This window comes from Budorcas taxicolor, chromosome 16, assembly GCF_023091745.1.
Source record: "Budorcas taxicolor isolate Tak-1 chromosome 16, Takin1.1, whole genome shotgun sequence".
Taxonomy (NCBI): Eukaryota; Metazoa; Chordata; class Mammalia; order Artiodactyla; family Bovidae; genus Budorcas; species Budorcas taxicolor.
In genome coordinates, this window is record NC_068925.1 from 44,208,781 (window position 1) to 44,220,787 (window position 12,007).

At 42.2% G+C, this 12,007-nt stretch overlaps 1 protein-coding gene across 1 annotated transcript in view; it reads right to left on the reverse strand.

The window, feature by feature from the left end:
• Window positions 1–11,165: 11,165 nt before the first annotated feature.
• The window catches only part of UBE4B (ubiquitination factor E4B), a 121,823-nt gene continuing 120,981 nt past the window's right edge, over window positions 11,166–12,007 (reverse strand). The window contains exon 29 of the mRNA XM_052653490.1: window positions 11,166–11,884. Coding sequence (XP_052509450.1) covers window positions 11,823–11,884 — 62 coding nt within the window. The 3' untranslated portion in view covers window positions 11,166–11,822. The remainder of the gene's footprint in view (window positions 11,885–12,007) is intronic.

Below are 12,007 nucleotides of genomic sequence, written 5' to 3' on the forward strand. Positions count from 1 at the left end.
TGTCGCCAATGTAATAAGAAAAGTGAGTTGTATAAAAATTGGAAAGGAAGAGCAAAACTATCTTTATTTGCAGATGATACATTTATCTACATAGGAAACCCCATCACAATCCCACAATTAATAGAAATAAGATTGCTGGACAAAAGATACACTTCAGAAACTCATATCTCCACAACAATAATATCCAACTAGAAAGTATAGTAGAAAAGATATCTTTTCCATTATAAAACTATATGAACACTAAAGTAATTAGGGGGAACTCCCTGGTGGTCCACCGGTTAGGAGTCTGAACTTCCAGTGCCAGGGAACCCAGGTTCAATCTCTGGTCAGGGAACTAAGATCCTCAAGCTGCACAGCATGGTCAAAAAAATGAAATAAAATAAAAAATTTGGCTAAAGTAATTAGGAAATAAACATGCACAAAACCATAACAGAGAAAAATTTTAATTTTTGTAGTGCAATATTAAAACCAAAAGAAATTTACTAAGCTTATAGATAAGACAATCAAACATTTTTAAAGTATAAGAATGATTCCCCAAATAATTTCTCTAGTCTGGACCTCTGCCATGATCTCTAGGCTCAATTATCCAGGTACCTATTTGACATAGCCACTTGGATGACTAAAGTCACCTTCAATTTAAAGTGACCAAAATGAAGCAACTGAATTTCCCCATCCACACATTCCTCTTCTTTCAGTCTTTCCCCAAGTAGCTCAGCTGGTAGAGAGTCCACCTGCAATACAGGAGACCCTGGTTCAACTCCTGGGTTGGGAAGTTCCCCTGGAGAAAGGATAGATTACCCACTCCAATATTCTTGGTCTTCCCTGGTGGTTCAGATGGTAAAGAATCCACCTGCAATGTGATCCCCTGGAGGAGGGCATGGCAAATCACTCCAGTGTTCTTGCCTGGAGAATCCCCATGGACAGTGGAGCCTGGTGGGTTACAGTCCAGGGGGTCACAAAAAGTCAGACACAACTGAGCGACTAAGCACAGCTTGTAAGTAAATGGAAACTCCATCTCTCAAGTTGTTCAAGTCAAACATTTAGTGAAAGTGAAAGTCACTCAGTCATGTCTGACTCTTTGTGACCCCATGGACTATTCAGTCCATAGAATTCTCCAGGCCAGAATGCTAGAGTGGGTAGCCTTACCCTTCTCCAACAGATCTTCCCAACCCAGGGATCAAACCCAGGTCTCCCACATTGCAGGCAGATTCTTTACCAGCTGAGCCACAAGGGAAGCCCAACAATACTGGAGTGGGTAGCCTATCCCTTCTCCAGCAGATCTTTCTGACCCAGGAATCAAACCTGGGTGTCCTGCATTGCAGGCAGGTTCTTTACCAACTGAGCTATCAGGAAAACCCATTTAGGGCCAAACTTAATTCCTTTTTTTCTCTCATTGTCACATCCAAGCAATTGGCAAATCCTTTGACTCTACCTTCAAAATATTTCCAGAATCTCCACCTTCACCCCTCTGTTGCCACTGCCCTGATCTAAGCTCCCATCACTGTTTCCTGAACTGCTGCAGGAGTCTTCCACTTGGTATTTTCATTTCCGTGTTTTTAATACAGAAGCCCATCCCCACTTCAACCTTTTTTCCATAGTAGCCAAAGTGGATAACAGGAAATGGGTGCTGAGTGGTGTCACTCTTGTGCTCACACCTTCCGATAGCCACCGCTGTCACTCAAGGTAAATGTGTAGTCTTTGCAGCAGTCTGTCATGGGAGCCACCACCTCTCCAGTCCTCTCAATTTCTCTAACCTCATCTACTACTTATAGTCTTGTTCACTTCTCTCTAGCACACTGGCCTCCTTTCTGTTCCTTAAACATATCAAGAGGAACTGTCGTAGTAGCTTCCACATTTGTTTGTTTCCACCGACTGGGCCATTCTTCCCACAGATCTTTGCAGGTCTCCATTACTTTCAAAGTTTGGTGTTTTTTTTTTTTTTTGCCACAAGGCTTGTGGAATCCTAGTTCCCCAACCAGGGATCAAACTCGGGCCCCCTGCAGTGGAAGCAAGGAGTCCTAACCACTGTGTGTGTGTGTGGTGTGTGTGGGGGGGGTGTGTTGCATACTCGCTCATTGCACTCAGTCGTGTCTGAGTCTTTGTGACCCCTATGGACTGTAGCCCACCAGGTTCCTCTGTCCATTGGATTCTCCAGGCAAGCGTACTGGAGTGGGTTGCCATTTCCTCCTCCTTGGGGATCTTCTTGACCCAGGGATCAAACCTGAGTCTCTTGTGTCTCCTGTATTGGCAAGGACCACTATGCCGCCTGGGGAGCCCTAACCACTGGACTGCCAGGGAATTCCCATTTTCAAGATTTTTAGATGATACTTTATCAGAGAGACCTTCCCTGACCACCTTGCAAAAGGATGTTTCATATACTGCTGGTCAGAATGTCAATGGTACATCCCTATCTATAGTAAAATTGAAATTTTATGTATTCTTTGATTATCTAATTCCATTGCTAGGAATATATCAACATATGTTTGCACACATACAAAATGATGTATTTACAAGGTTGTTTACGGCTCCACTGCTTGAGGTAACCCAGACTGCAATCAGTCCAAGTGCTGTCAGTAGATGACTTGGTAATAATAGAATATTTGTGCTGCTGGAAGAAAAAAAAAGGATTACAAAGTATATTTAATGTGGAAAAAAGTAAGAAGCAGACAGTGTAGAACTACCATTCCTGTTGAAAAAGAAAATTGGCAACAGGGGTGGGAGGGGTATTGGGAGGCTAGAAGACTGGGGTGGGAAGAAGCAGGCAATCCTTTCTTTCAATATTCTTTGGTATTTCTTGTATTTTGAACTGTTTGTTCATATTTCTTTCTTTCTTGTTTATTTTTGGCTGCTCCATGTGGCTTGCAGGATCTTAGTCCCCCAACCAGGGATTGAACCAAGGCCCTGGAAAAGGGAATGGCTACCCACTCCAGTATTCTTGTCTGGGGAATTCCATGAACAGAGGAGCCTGGAGGGCTACAGTCAATGGGGTTGTGAAGACTTGGACACAAATGAGCAACTAACATTTTCACTTTCACTGGTTGGGGAGCTAAGTGAAAACACAGAGTCCTAACCACTGGACTGCCAAGGAAGTCCCCACGCACTATTCTTAAATGTGACATTGGAATTTCTCCTATTGAAAGATGAGGTCTGTGTTGCCTCCCAAACACCCAGGCAGGCCCGTGAAGGCAGCAGAAGTGTGTGACTTCTGAGACTGCTAGGTCATAAAAGACCAACTTTTTATCTGGTCCTCTCGGGGTGTTAGCTCTTAGAACCTGGAATGTGAAAATAAAAGTGCCAGAGAGGCCACGTGTAGGTATTCCAGCCAACAGTCCCAGCTGGGTCCCGGCCAACAGCCAGATGTGAACAAGAAGACTTTGCAATGACCCCAGGCTCAGCCACTATGAATGCAATGGGCTGAGAGTCTCTGAGTGAGAACTGCTTTGCTGAGTCAGCACAGCCAGGACCGTTACAGATGATCATTAAATCACAGCCACTCTCTTCTCTTCTCTGTCATCCTATGTGCAGTTGAATTTGCTCCTCTCCATGTCTTCTCACATGACTTTCAGGATCAAGCGACTCTTGGCCAAGAAACAAAACCAGCATAGTCCCATTCCTTATTGGATTTGAATGAAAACTGGTAATAACATCAGGTACAACTCGAAGAGAAGGCAATGGAGAAGAACCAAGCTGGGTCTGTAAGGAGCCTCGCATGTGAAGTAGTACAAGCATATGTACCGCAGCGCTTTGAGAACAGCACTACTATCTCAATGACTGGATGTGTTTTATTGGGAAAATAATTTTTCTCTCGGTGTCAGTGTTTCTGCACTACTGCTTTGGCTTAGTAATAAATGTGTGAGAGTTTTGTTGGGAAAAAAATAACTATTTTAAGCCATTAAATCTGTTTAGCACCAAGATTTAGGTCCTCAAAGTAGGTGAGATTGTACAGTGGAAGTGACAAATAGATTCAGGGATTAGATCTGATAGAGTACCTGAAGAACTATGGATGGAGGTTCATAACACTGTACAGGAGGCAATGATTAACATCATCCCCCAAAAAAGAAATGCAAAAAGGCAAAATGGTTGTCTGAGGAGGCCTTACAAATCACTGAGAAAAGAAGAGAAGTGAAAGACAAAGTAGAATAGGAAAGATATACCCATCTGAATGCAGAGTTCCAAATAATAGCAAGGAGATATAAAGCCTTCCTCAGTGATCAAAGCAAAGAACCAGAGGAAAACAATAGAATTGGAAAAACTAGAGATCTCTTCAAGAAAATTAGAGATACCAAGGGAACATTTCATGCAAAGATGGTCACAATAAAGGACAGAAACGGTATGGACCTAACAGACATAGAAGATATTCAGAAGGGTGGCGAGAATACACAAAACTATACAAAAGAGATCTTAATGACCCAGATAACCACAATGGTGTGATCACTCACCTAGAGCCAGACATCCTGGAGTGCGAAGTCAAGTGGGCCTTAGGAAGCATCACTAGGAACAAAGCTAGTGGAGGTGATGGAATTCCAGCTGAGCTATTTCAAATCCTAAAAGATGATGCTGTGAAAGTGCTGCACTCAACATGCCAGCAAATTTGGAGAACTTGGAAGTGGCCATAGGCTTGGAAAAGATCAGTTTTCATTCCAATCCCAAAGAAAGGCAATGCCAAAGAATGTTTAAACTACCACATGATTGTATTCATTTCACACACTAGCAAAGTAATGCTCAAAATTCTCCAAGCTGGGCTTCAACAGCACGTGAACCAGGAACTTTCAGATGTTCAAGCTGGTTTTAGAAAAGGCAGAGGAACCAGAGATCAAATTGCCAACATCCACTGGATCATAGAAAAAGCAAGAAAACTCCAGAAAAACATCTACTTCTGCTTCATTGACTATGCTAAAGCCTTTGACCATGTGGATCACAACAAATTGTGGAAAATGCTTAAAGAGATGGGACTAATTAGGACACCTTACTTGCCTCCTGAGAAATCTGTATGCAGGTCAAGAAGCAACAGTTAGCACTGGACATGGAACAATGGACCAGTTCCAAATTGGGAAAGGAGTATGTCAATGCTGTTTATTGTCACACTGCTTATTTAACTTATATGTAGAGTACATCATGCAAAATGCCAGGCTGGATGAAGCACAAGCTGGAATCAAGACTGCAGGGAGAAATATCAATAAATTCAGATATGCAGATGATACCACCCTCATGGCAGAAAGTGAAGAGGAACTAAAGAGCCTCTAGATGAAGGTGAAATAGGAAAGTGAAAAAGTTGGCTTAAAACTCAACATTCAAAAAACGAAGATCATGGCATCTGATCACATCGCTTCATGGCAAATAAATGGGGACACAATGGAAACAGTGACAGACTTCATTTTCTTGGGCTCCAAAATCACTACATATGGTGACTTCAGCCATGAGAGTAAAAGACACTTGCTACTTGGAAGAAAAGCTATGATAAACCTAGTGTATGTTAGTTGCTCAGTCGTGTCCGACTCTTTGCCACCCTATGGACTGTAGGCTGTCAGGCTCCTCTGTCCATGGAATTCTCCAGGCAAGAATACTGGAGTGGGTTGCCATTTCCTTCTCCAGAGGCTCTTCCTGACTCAGGGATCAAACCCTGGTCTCCTGCATTTTAGGCTGATTCTTTACTGTTTGAGCCACTAGGGAAGCCAGACAAACCTAGAGAGCATTTAAAAAAGCAGAGACATTACTTTACTGACAAAGGTCCATCTAGTCAAAGCTACGATTTTTCCAGTAGTCCTGTATGGATGTAAGAGTTGGACCATAATGAAAGTTGAGGACCAAAGAATTGATGCTTTTGAACTGTGGTGTTAGAGAAGACTCTTGAGAGTCTCTTGGATTGCAAGGAGATCAAACCAGTCAATTCTAAAGGAAATCAGTCCTAAATATTCATCAGGACTCATGGTGAAGCTGAAGCTCCAATACTTTTGTCATCTGATATGAAGAGCCAGCTCATTAGAAAAGACCCTAAAGCTGGGAACAATTGAAGGCAGAAAGAAAAGGGGATGACAGAGGACGAGATGGTTGGATGGCATCACCGACTCAATGGACATGAGTTTGAGCAAGCTCTGGGAAGCCTGGCATGCTGCAGTCCATGTGGTTGCAAAGATTCAAACACGACTGAGCAACTGAACAACAATTCCGAGAGCCTTTAAGACATGAGGTGTCCAGTGTCACCAGCACAGAAGAGAGGCTGGAGACACAAATTTAGGGGGTCAATAGTGAGTGAGTAGCTAGTATTGAAAGCTGTGAGATTGATTATTTAACCATTTAAAATGCAGGTTGAGGACTTCCCTGGTGGTGCAGTGGTTAAGACACCATACTTTGACTGCAGGGGGCACAGGTTTGATCCCCAGTGGTGGAACTGAAGTCTTGGTTGCAGCCACCAAAATAAATAAATTGATGAACTAAGTTGTGGACTTTCCTTAATTAAAATTTACATTCTTTTAAAAATAAAATGAGGGGTGAGTCTAGAGTTGACCCCAAGGCCAAAGCCCCTTCTGGAATGCTATGCTGCTTCTCCGTATCTCCTTGGCCATTATGAACTTGGACCATTCTGAAGTACAACTGGCCCTCTGTATATTTGGGTTCCATGTACAGATTCAACCAATCATGATTTGAAGAATCTAGAAAGTTCCAAAAGCAAAGTTTAAATTTGTACCACGCCATCAACTATTTAGGGCTTCCCTGGTGGCTCAGACGGTAAAGAATCTGTCCGCAACGCATGAGACCCGGTTTTCATCCCTGGGTTGATAAGATCCCCTGGAGAAGGAAATGGCTACCCACACCAGTATTCTTGCCTGGAGAATCCCAAGGACAGAGGAGCCTGATGGGCTAGAGTCCATGGGGTTCCAAAGAGTCGGACACAACTGAATGACTATCGACTATTTACATTGTATTTACAACTATTTACATTACATTAGATATTGTAAGTAATTTAGAGATGGTTTAAAGTACATGGGAAGATTATAAGCAAACACTACGACATTTTATATAAGGAACTTGAGCATGTGCAGACTGTGGTATCTGCAGGGGTCCTGAAACCAAACCCCTAAAAATACTGATGGACCACGGTACTGCCACAGAAGGAGTGGTGAAGGGATCAGACCCGGAAGCCCAGATGGCCTTGACTCATACACCAGTTCCCTGACCCTTTATACAACTGTTGGTGATTTAATGAGTTAATATATATGAGGGTGGCTTGTACACAGAACATGATCATAAAATGCCCATTATTTATCAACCAAGGGTGGATTCCTTCAGCCCAGTGCCAGCTGACCCAATCATCAGGTTCATACTATGGCTGTTTCCTTCAATGAAACATATACATCACCATATGTAAAATGGATAGCCAATGAGAGTTTGATGTACGATGCAGGGTACCCAAGGCCAGTGCTCTGTGACAGCCTGGAGGGAGGCAGGAGGGGAGATAAGGACGAAGGGGACACATGTATACCTATGGCCAATTCATATTGATGTATGGCAAAAACCATGACAATACTGTAAAGGAACCATCCTCCAAATAAAATGAAAAACCCCCCAAAACAAGCTTACCTATAGGGACTCCCCTTGTGGTTCGGTGGTTAAGAATTCATCTGCCGATGCAAGGGACACGGATTCGATCCGATCTGGGAAGATACAATTTACTGCAGAGCAACTAAGCTCCGTGCACCAAAGACTGAGCCTCCATGTGCAATTATGGAAGCTTGCACACTCTAGAGCCCGTGCTCTGCAACAAGAGAAGCCACAGTAATGTGAAGCCCATGAACCACTTAATGAGAGAGTAGCTCTCACTCACTCACTCTCTACTAGAGAAACTTTAGACACTGTGGTAATGACGACCCAGTGCAGCCAAAAATCAATGAATAAATAGGGCCTATTTATCTTTCTATAGCACTTCAGTAACAACACTGTGAAGTGTACTATTTTACCAAACCCAAAGGTTACAAAATGTGAACAAAGTAACATGCTTGGCTACTTTTTCCAAAAGATAATTCTATCAACTCTTCCTTTTAGAAACCCACAGGAGTGAATCACAAAAGGAGTAAGAAGTTATTTTAATCTGCTTCTTTAGGATCATGTCTCTTCTGCTCATCTGATTCTCAAGTCCTCCTTCCTATTTGGCCTGCTTCCTTCTAAGGCAAGACCTATTGATACTTTTAAAATATTTTGTAATTTAATATCTATAATGAACAGAATGCAGGCAATCCCAAGTTTCTATAAAAAGAAACTTACACTAAAGACAGAAATCCCAAATATCTTCCTTCTAGAGACAGCAGAGGCAGGAGACATGCTGTATCCAATAGAAGCTCCCTGAAACCTCCGAATTCTGAATTTTCAAAATGATGAATACATCTGAATGGGTAAAGCAGCATTGTATTACATTCATGGGAAGGAGTGGGGCACGCAAGTAACACGACAGAACCTGCACCTCTCAGGAGTTTATCATCTGAATGGGGAGAAGACAATCAGCACACATTCATGAGATGGAGAAATAAAACTGACACAGATGTCAATATGCATCATAGTTGTATAGACATAAGCATATACAAACTTGGTAAAAAAAATATAAACAGAATTGTCTATATGGTGCGATTATGGGTGGTTTTGGCTTTCTTTTATATATGTTGTCTGAAATTGTTAATGTGAATCTATTTTTTAGAAAAAGTTGATTTGGTCCAAAAGTGGTAGAATCGTGGCTACAAGGACTGGTTGTCCAGCGGCTAAGACTCCACCCTTCCATTGCTGGGGCATGGGTTAAACCCTTGGTCAGGGAACTAAGATCCCGCATGCTCCACAGGGCACGGCCAAAATAAAAGAAGTGATGAACAACTTTAACAACCAAAGGAAGATGAAACCTAACCCCAAAGTAAGGAAAACACCGAAGGGGATGATTTATGCTGCAAACCCCAGCAAAGCTTAAGAAATGTGAGCACTATTATTGAAGAAGTTCTACCAATTGGCATACAAAAAGTTAACCCAGATTCTCAGTCCACTCTACTAATACAGATAGATAAATAGCATTATGTATTTGAGGAAATCCTGTAACATAAAAAAGATTAAACAAAGGCCAAAGGGAGAATTCCCTGGTGATGCGGTGGCCAAGACTGTACCCTCCCAAAGCAGGAAGTCCGGGTTTGATCCCTGCTCAGGGAACTAGATCTCACATGCTGCAACTAAGACCTGGCACAGCCAAATAAATATTAAAAAACAAACAAAAAACAGAAAAACAAAAGCCAAAGGAACTTGGAAGAGAAACTACACAGTAATACAAAATTCCAAAAGCCACCACTAATATCATCAGAGGGATATGAGCAGCCATTTCACAAGATAGAACTGTTGTTGTTGTAAGGACATTGTTGTTGTTCAGTCACTCAGTTGTGTCCGAATCTTTGTGACCCTATGGACTGTAGCACACCAGGCTTCCCTGTCCTTCACTAACTCCCAGTTTGCTCAAATTCATGTTCATTCAGTTGGTTATGACATCCAACCATCTCGTCCTCTGTCACTTCCTTCTCCTCCTGCCTTTAATCCTTCCCAACATTAGGGTCTTTTCTAATGAGTCGGCTCTTCACATCAGGTAGCCGAAGTACTGGAGCTTCAGCTTCAGCATCAGTCCTTCCAGTGAATATTCTGGGTTGATTTCCTTTAGGATTGACTGGTTTGATCTTCATATTGTCCAAGGAACTCTCATGAATCTTCTTCAGTACAGTTCAAAAGCATCAATTCTTTGGCATTCAGCCTTCTTTATGATCCAACTCTCACATCATACATGACCACTGGAAAAACCACACCTTTGATTATACATACCTTTGTTGGCAAAGTTATGTCTCTGCTTTTAAATACACTGTCTAGGTTTGTCATAGCTGTCCAAGGATAGACGAATAGGATAACATTAAAAGTGGCAGTGGGCGGGGGAGGCGGGGGGGGTGCGGGCAGCAAGGACTTTGGGGCCAGGACAACTGCTCTTCTAACTGAACAGGTGATACTTGGCAAATGACCTAACCCCTCCACACCCCTCACTTTGATCTGCTGGAAAAAAACAAAGATGAGAGTATCATCTTGGAAAATGAAACCATCAACATATAGGCTTTGGCAGAGCTCGGCACACAGCAAATTTTGCAGAAACGTGTTCTCTTATTTCACAAGCTGTTAGGCAAAGTTTTGAAGTTAATGTTCATGAGATGGTTAGCACAGGAGAAAAATTGTAAAGGTCAGTGAAAAGATATTTGCAATAGAGTAACCACCTGAGAACCAGAGGCTGAACATTGCAGTCAACCTGCTCGAACAACCCGCTTGAACAAGCAAACAGTGACACGAGAACCAACTGGAGCCCCAAGACTGACGCACAGGAGAGCTTTCTTTTAAAAATAGCAACTGGCTCTGGTAAAGATCATGCACCACATGTGAACACATTTGGCTCTTGCTCTTCACCCACCCCTTTGTTTTCCACAGAAAGAAGAGACTCAAAGAAGACTCCTTCTGAATGTGTATCACCATTTATTGTAGTTTGCGTTAGGAATTGAACAGAGGACATTGTCTGTGGAGTGGCAGGGGGAGAAAAAGGAAAAGGAAAAGAAAGTATGTTTTGTAGAATTCATTTTTTCAAAACACTTTATGGTTTCAAAATTCTCTTTTACCCCAAAGGAAATTCAAGAATTCAAGTATGGTAAGTGGGGAGCAGTAATACAAAAAGTCTTTTATGTTTATGTGCGTGTGTGTGTGGGTGTGTGTGTCTGTGTGTGTGTGTTTTACAAGCAGACATACTTCCACATTTCTCGCACCCTTTTTTGCTTTGGTAAGGCCAAGCCCCACAGGACACATCCATACAAACAACCCTGCCTTGAACTCAGAGACTCAACGGTTGAGGAATTTATTTACCCTCATAGAATAACTGTAGAGATTTAGAAATGTCACAGAGCATTAAAAGAAAAACCCAACGCCCCAACACCCAAACCATAAGACATGAAATCCTGATACACTTAAATGCTTCCTCTGCTGCAGCTGTTCCTCAGATTCCTGATAGTGGGCTTACTACAAGGACCAGGGCAATAAGATACTCTTCATTTTGTTTAGAATAATTAGAAAAAAAAAATTAAGGGACATTTCAAAAGAAAAAAAAATAAAAACTAAAATTCAAATTCTGAAAATATCTTGCCTCTTTTATTAATCATGTCATCTAACACCAATTAAAAAAACAAATACGTGAATATGATATAAAAATACGATCCCGGGATTAACACTTGTTGCAGGCACAGTTATCTCACAGAATATATGTTTGGAGGGCCAAGGAAAGGAGTTTATTTTTGTTTTTGCTTCACTTAAAAAAAAAAAATCCACAGCAGTGCAAGTAGGATCAGGAAGAGGGTAGGAGAGGGGAGATTCTTTAGCAGCAAAATGTCCAAGGTTCTCTAATCACAATCAAAATCAACGGATACTGGATTTAGTGGGGGGGGAATAAAAGATGAAAGGGATGCTGCCCAGACCCATTTGTCATCAATCACTAAAAGACTTCTGCTGCAAAAGCCCCAAATTGTGACATATGAAGGACGTGCTCTACTACACAAGCAATCATCAAGTGTGTCCTTCAAGCTTTTGACCACGTTTGTCACTTAAATATATGTACAGGAATTGGGCTCCTCCTCTTGTTCACGTCCTTTCAGGTCTCCACTGTTTGGTCGCTCTGGGTGGGCTCATGGTGTATTTTGCCTCCAATGTTCGAACAGCATGTGCACCATCGCTCCGGTTTGCCTCGCTGGCCCTGGCTGTTTCCAGCAGAAGGTGGGCAGGCAGGTGGTTTAGTGATCACTGTTCTGTTTCTCTCTCATCCAGGCGTGAATCTGTTCTTTCAGTTCTGGCACTGAGAAAAGAAAAGGAAAGAATTAATGCCCTGGATGGGCTTTTCTTGAGAGATGATGCCTGCAGTTCAGGATAAAGAAAGGGCATTTATACCCTCATGGAACTGAAGACTGACGAAGAGGAC